General features: G+C 33.2%; 1 protein-coding gene across 1 annotated transcript; it reads right to left on the minus strand.

Annotated features, from left to right (window-relative positions):
• Window positions 1-4543: 4543 nt before the first annotated feature.
• On the minus strand, window positions 4544-7722 carry LOC143560678 (myb family transcription factor APL-like). The gene is made up of 8 exons (XM_077048928.1): window positions 7241-7722; window positions 7025-7101; window positions 6815-6881; window positions 6656-6707; window positions 6518-6560; window positions 6289-6433; window positions 5213-5413; window positions 4544-5075 (listed from the first exon to the last, which is right to left on the minus strand). Exons 1-8 carry the CDS (start codon window positions 7461-7463, stop codon window positions 4774-4776), a joined length of 1110 nt encoding a protein of 369 aa, XP_076905043.1. The 5' UTR covers window positions 7464-7722; the 3' UTR covers window positions 4544-4773.
• Window positions 7723-8018: the final 296 nt, after the last annotated feature.

Below are 8018 nucleotides of genomic sequence, written 5' to 3' on the forward strand. Positions count from 1 at the left end.
TTTCCTCAAAATTTAATGATTTTGTTATAGTACCTTTAATTTCGGGACGAAATTCCCTAAAGTAGGGGAGACTATAACAACTCGGGTTTTCTGAACTTATAATTTATATCTGTTACCCGACCACTTTTATGTTTGGGAAATTTTATCCCGTTTATCAAGTAAAGTATTTATTATAATATTATATTTAATTACTTATATAAAATATATATACAACTTTCTTGTTTTAGCAAAAATGACCCATACTAAAACGTTTACCCAACTTTGTTTACACACCATAACTTCAGGAACTGGATTGCAAATCTTATAAAACTTATTATATAACCAGGATCTAAGACTCAAATCCGTTTACCCATATTGCGACCCGTGACCAGATTAATACCCTTGGACCACAATCTTCGCGTTTGGTTTGGAATTGATTGTGATCTTTATATATCTTACCATTTTCGACTTCAGCGACTCTACAATTAGGAAACTACGATCTTTTGCGATACGTATGAACATAATATACAACCGTCTTCACCCGTTTCATGGAAAACCCTACAGCGTACACCTAACTCAATTAATTGTGCGTATAGCACCCTCTCCCCCGTCGCATATCGAAACCCCATGCTTAATTGGATTATAACAGCTTCTACATATCTATTTGTGGTCTTGTTTTGGACCGTCGGGTTTTTTTGCAGTGCACCAACAATCATCAACGTGATCGGTAATTGTTTATATGGTTAGATTGGCCTTGATCTCCTCTTCAATAACCCTAACAATAATTAATCAAACAATAACGAGATTAAACGAATTGAGTGTTTAGGGTTCTTATTTGAATCTGTTGCCCAGACTGTCTGTTTATATTTTTTTTAGTTCGTGAGTTGTTAACAAACCGATAGCCTAGATTAGTTGGCTTGGGCTGATGTGTTTGTTTCTTAGGAACGGCTGCCGGCGTGGGTTCGAATTTTGGCAGCCCGTTTTTGTAGCTATTTTTTTTTGTTATTAATCCATTTTAACATATTTAATAATTTAAATGATGTTATTAATATTATAAAACCTATAAAAAATATATTATATTTAAACTGATATCTTGGAGTATATGTTTTTTTCCAGATTTCGGTAAAATCTTTCGTTTACGCATATATGTACATATATGTATGTATATGTGTGTGTATATATATATATATATGTATGTATGTATTATAAGTGTATTTTAATAATCGTAAATCATAGTTATTTTATTTGAACCCGACACCATTATTGGTGTCTTCTCATCTTTAAACGTCTTTATAAATTTGTTTATATTAATTTTATATATAAAATTATTATATATGTATCTTGGAATATTTAACAAAAATCTGTATCTTGGAATATTTAACAAAAATCTAATTTTATAAATATAATTAATACGTTTAAAATATGATTGTTACAATTTTTTGTTTAAAGAATGATACACACACACACACACATATATATTAATTTTATATATAAAATTATTATATATGTGTGTGTGTGTGTGTATCATTCTTTAAACAAAAAATTGTAACAATCATATTTTAAACGTATTAATTATATTTATAAAATTAGATTTTTGTTAAATATTCCAAGATACATATTGTGTGATTAACGTATATATTTTAACGTTGGCATTAAATTATTTAATATATTACAAGTTATATTTTTTATGTACACATTTATAATTGCTTTATATTTAATTAAATATCATTTAAATAATTGTATAATGGTATTATATTCAAAACTAATAATAATTTCACAATAACAATAACCGTAGAGTTCAATCATTCAATCAATAACATTACAATCCCAAACTTAACTCAAAATCACATCGAAATCTTAATTCATTAAATTATATTATATCTTTTATAATTAATTTTTATTATTATATAACTAGGAATCCTTGACGGTATATCCAGAAGGGGTTTAACGTTCTCACATAATCACTTATTTTTCATTCATCCGATCAGGTGAGTAATCACTCCCCTTTTACTTATTTTAAATCTTTTAAGGACATGTGCGTATTTACAGTATTTATCTATTATCTAGTATTCAAAACCGCAACTATTTAATCCTTGTGTGTATATCAGTTTATGTCTAACTTGCTATTTTCTTACTTGCTTTATTTCACTGGGATCTCATTATTGGTAACCAATGCCCATTCGCGTGGCAACGGTTTAGCCCTTTCTATATGGTTTGGTTGATTGTTTATATGCTATATATGGTTTAACTGTTTCTTCTCACAAGTCCAGTTTGCATCTTTCTTTATTTATTATATATTATTATTGTCGTGTCTTAAACTGGTGTTTTACTCACTCAACATGTTTTGTTGACAAAAATATATTTTATACGCATTTGTAGGTTATCAGCTTGGTTGTTTAGCGAGATGAAGATCACATAGAGATGCCCTCTTAGGATACAAACTGAATTGATCATTGTTATAATTTCTTTATACTTGATGTACTTAACTCTAATTGTTTATTTAAATAAATCAAATAGATATTGCCATTATCAGTTTGCATGATAGTAACTTGAGAGCTGTGAGCAATCAGCTCACCCGGCATTTCCGACTAAGGTTGGGGTGTGACAATTCCTTTGTTAGAAGCATTGTTCTGGTTGGAGGTCACGATGCAAGGTATGAACACTCGAGAGTTTAAGAAATTGAAATGAAATGACCTTAAAAAGTTGGTTATTTATAATTTTTGTCCCCGGACTGTAATTGACCGAGTGCAAACTACATTCCTCGTAACATGACTCATCGCCAGTATACTTCCGGATTCAATGAAATGGTAGGACTAGTTCCCTAAAGAAAGGAGAATGAAATGTTACATTCCAAGACTACCACGGAAAAGTTTGTACATTATTAAAGCAAGTGCACCGAAGACGTTTAGGTCAGTGGTTGAGCTGAGGGTATTGTTTATGAGGAAGTCCTTGGGGTTGACCCAGTCCCTGATGAGCCAAATAAGAAATGGTCTGACTCTTTGAAATGACTTAGTCCGGATAACTTTGGACCTAAAAGGAAATTTAGAAGCAAGGGATGAGGCTAACTAGTTTAGGAAGTATAGAAGAAAACATTTAGCGAATGTCAGATTGCATAGAGGAACTCACGAACATTTGTCAAATGTGTCAATATCAATGGTGACATGAATACAGGATTTGTAGGATAACTTCCATCTTGAAAGGTATTTGGCGCTTTACCAAGGCTAGCACGGTTAATGATATCAATTCAAGTGTCCGTCAAATCTATGTTTCAAGTATGGGAAGACCTGACACTTCTCACATGACTGTAATCTTATCATTGTTATTAGAAATATGTCCACCAGGCCCAACCCAAGATTTCTAATGTTTGCTTGTGAGTAATCTAACCATTGAAAAAAATGACTTCATATGAAAAAAAATTCATAATCCTAGGTTCGCTACTGACTGTAAGCATACATGATGACAACCTTTGATTTTGATCAAAGCCCAAAAGTAGAACCGGATTTCTAAGTTCTAATACATTAATAATGCAATCCTTAAGAGCATTCCGTCCGAGATCAGATTATAGTTTGAAGACCAAATCTATTGGTTATCTACTTATCCATGCAAATGATTGGGCAATTATTTCTTCAACTAGGTTCGAGTGGGATGATCAAACTTTATTATACACCCGAGTGTTGCGTGATAGTGTAGTGTCCTCGTGTACGTGTATGCTTATATGATTAATTTTCTCCAGGCTTTTGACTTCGACTCCACTGTGACATCCTTTACAAACTGATGAATTCACGTACTACTGTTAGAGTCTCGGTCACACCACCTAGCCACCCGAGTCCCCACCCCAAGTTTCTTTCACGAATGAGCATGATATGAACACATAATCAATGGATTCATACTCTGAGGAATAAAGTTGGCATAATGCCATAATACAGATTGCATAGTATGATAATAATACCACAACTTGGAGATTTGTGAGTAAACGAGTTCTGTTTTGCAACAACTTTCATGATAAATATTTAAACAACATACCTTGGAAAGGATCCAAATGATCCAAATTAACGAAGTTGACTTCCCGTCCACTCTAACCCAGTGGCTCAGTCGAACAAAAACAATCAATCAATACCATTTCTGGTTTGATTGCTCTCAGGTTGCCATTTTCGATAGAATACCATCGCTATATGTTTCTAGATATATATACCGATACATCCTCTTTCTGTAAATGGGCTACCACAAACAAGCACTCTAAGTATGAGTGAGAATCCTTCAAAATATCTCGTTACCAGAACTCTTGCTTAAGTTTCATCAATAATCTGCTGGAAGTTGTCGGGCTAATCCATGGCATAGATACCCATCGGTCATGATCCGATGGTAGTTACCACAATTTATTTTGTTGTATGTATTGGTGATTAACGACCGATGTTCCTTAATTTAGTTGAACAAACATAAATTTAAGAAGTGAATAAACTACCAAATTCTGATCTTCATGATTTAATTCGAATTAAATGGGACACAATGACACATGCTATAATTAAATTGAACAATAAATCAGTATTGCGGGAGTAGTGAGTACATTAATCACCAAAAATAAAGCATGCATGCATACATCCGAAAACATAAGTTTTTTACATTCAGTTTATGTCTATTAATATGTAACACCAACCAAGTTAGCAATCATTTAATTATACACTCAGATAAGTTACCAACTAGCATTTATAAATTTATACATAATAAGTTGAATGTAAAATATTATATAATCTAACACAGGAACATATTTATATATGTGTGTATGTTAGGAATGAGCTAGCCAAAGGAAGAGCTTCTTCCTTGTGGAGACGTATTTGAGTTACTGTTAGAAGAGAGTGTGCCCTTCATGTTATCTATAGAACTATTTGATGACAACGGCGGTCTTTTAGGCGACATTCTCTCCAACTTTATCTGATGATGATCGATATTGTGACTACTAGCTAAAGTTAATGACTTTGTTTCAAAAATATGGTTGGGGACAGTTGAATCCAGATCACCCCCTCCTTCAGAGCCGCTGAGTCGGTGATGATCATCGTTATCTGTCCACATTAAGGGGCTCTTTCGGAGTGCACCAGTACCTGTGCTATATCCAAAAATCATATCATTTAAAACTTAATTCATCTGTACGTATACTATATATGCATATATAGTATGTGCGTTAAAAAAATGTTTTTTTCGCTTATAGCACTTGTAAATTAATGATGTAGAAGAGCACCACCTGCAGTTCCTAAGGCTGGTGGAGATGGTGATGGTGAGGTGCCATAAAGGTTAAGCTCTTGAAAGGATGGAAAATTAGCCGTTGGCACGTAATCACCTCGAAAAAGCATGGCACTACCTCTGTGGTCTGGTGGTGGTTGATCAACAAGTCTAGTGCTGCTAGTGCTTGCATTGATATTCATATTCAATATTCCAATGCCTGCAACAATATTTCCAATCACTTTGTTAGAAGAATAAAATGTAGCTAGTCAATGGTACGCAGTTAAGTTCGTTAGTTAGTTAGTTAGTTAGTTAGTTACAATTAGTTGGTTAACTAATTAGTTGTTTTGGGGTTGTTTGTATAAGTTAGTATGCATACCTAACTAACTAGGAGTATTGTGGCAACTTATAGTTTGTACACATAAATCACAAAAGTTTTCATGCAATCAAAGCATTCGATCGAATTTATCCGTTTATTTTAACCATGCAATCAAACAATTCACTTTTTATTATTGTTTTCTGAAATTAGGCATCAAATCCTGATTATTTAAAACAACAAAGATGTGCTAATGTGCTACAGAAATCAAATTCTTTTCTCTTTTCATCTAACAAGTGTACCAAATGTTGTTGGTTCCGGAATGGAAGTATAGTACAAAAGAAAAACAGCATTGGGCTGACCACATGGACTAAGTGATTGGGCCTTCTCAATTGAAAACACATTGGGCTTCTCATGAACCACTTTGCAGAAAGTTTTACTATTATTTTTCACTTTATGGTTCTGTTGAGCTATACATTGATAGCATTTAGCTTGAGGAAGAATGTTAAAAGAGTATAAAATATAACTAGATAATGATGTAGTTAGTTAACTTAGTTACACTTGGTTAAGTTATTTATTAACTAGATATACTTGTATTTTGACTATATATTTCATTTAGTATAAATACCAGAAGGGAAGTGTAACAACTTATAGCATACAAAAACAAATCTCAATCACATTCTTTGTATATATTCTAGGTTTCATATATATTTCTCTATCTTCTCCCTATATTAGATAGCATTAGTACTATACAAAAGTTTTCACACTTTATATATTACCATTATTATTGTAAACACCACCAGCACCACCAGTAGCCGCAGCAGCCATGCTTTGATCTCCAGCTAAAGTTTGACAAGCTTTCTCTAGTATTGACTGCATGTATTTCCCTTGTGCCTCTATCCTTAATTGCAAATGTCGTTGTACCTGCAAAATATATATAACACCAACTATAAGTACTTTCTAGTTAACATATACTCTACAAAGAATTGAATATCAGCCGGTAGGTACCTCTAATTGTTCATGAAGTCTTCTCTGAACCTCAATCTGCATCCTATTTAGTTACACCAAAATTTGACATTAAGACTATATATTAATAGAATACACAAGTTGTATGCTACTATATGTATGTAGGAAACGAATACTTACTCGTTCATACTTATCATTCCAGAAGACGATGCATTACTGTTTCTTTGAAGTTCTAAAACGATAAAAACATTCGGACCATTAGTGCATGCATTTGAACATATATATAGATTCTTAAAAATACAATGAATGATCACACACATGAGTGTATATATAACGCACCTCTTTCATTTTCTTTCATTGAGTGATCATTAAATTCCTTGTGAGGTTGCTTTCCTAGCCTGAATTTCTGTTTTTAAACCCGACCGAAATCAAGAAAAGATATTAGAAACATTTAAAGTTCTATCCACAAATGTATAGTTAATTTTGTGTAGTAATTCATATATATAAATTTTATTGTTTAAGTTATATTATGTATATGAAAAAACCAACCTGAAGATGGCTCTTGAGATGGTAAAGTGTGAGACCCTTCACACCCATGAGTCTCATGATTGTCTTTGGTGTTGCCTCTACAAATATACAAACACAAACATCAGTCAACAATCATGGAGACCAGATCTATGTTACATATGAACACACACACACACACACACACAAAATACATATATATGATTCAAAAGTAAAGAAGACTAGTTATTTTTAGCATACTATCAGGTCCTCCAAGCTGAGCAACAGCATCAACAAATCGCTCATGGAGCTCGACGGTCCACCTGAGGCGCGGTTTGGGGTCCGTGGTGAGCACAAGACCCGAGTCACCTTGTATGGTACCAGAACCATGGTTGTTGTTAGCACCAGCAGCACACATGTTGGATCTTTCATGAGGATGATTGTGAAGTGAGTTCATAGGGGCTGCTTTCTTCGAATGGAACATTCTTTTCGTGTCTCTTAATCTCTCGGTGTGTGTGTAAGCTAGAGAGATTCACGAAGAACAAATGCGATATGCAAACAGGAAGAAGAATAGGGTTCGTCTTATAAAGATGGGAAACCCTTTTTTGAGGTTAAGTTGATATTATAGCCTCAAGAGGAAGCTAACTTTGCTAGTAAGATTACATTAATTAATGAAAAGCTTAATAACTGTCACTGTTTAGTAGTTTTAACCACAAAAAAGAAAAGGGATAAAGAGTAAAGAATAAAAAGAAGAGAATCTATGCTCTTTGAATGTGTTTATATATGTACACACTTCACTTTAGCTTGTATTAATTTGCAATAAGATTGGAACTAGATTAACTTCTTAATTTGATGTTGGAAATAGAAAACATATTATTAACTGATAATAACTGAATAAAGATGATCAGAGAACTGGTTTTCCCGCTCAAAGTGTCAAATTCAAATAGCGGATCGAACCAGTTCTTCATTCGATCGAATCAGATTGTATTCGATCGAACTGGTTTTCCCGCTCAAAGTGTCAAATTCAAATAGCTGATCG

Source organism: Bidens hawaiensis, unplaced genomic scaffold (assembly GCF_021521415.1).
Source record: "Bidens hawaiensis isolate Kalapana, Puna unplaced genomic scaffold, B.hawaiensis_p1.1 tig00020424_1, whole genome shotgun sequence".
Taxonomy (NCBI): Eukaryota; Viridiplantae; Streptophyta; class Magnoliopsida; order Asterales; family Asteraceae; genus Bidens; species Bidens hawaiensis.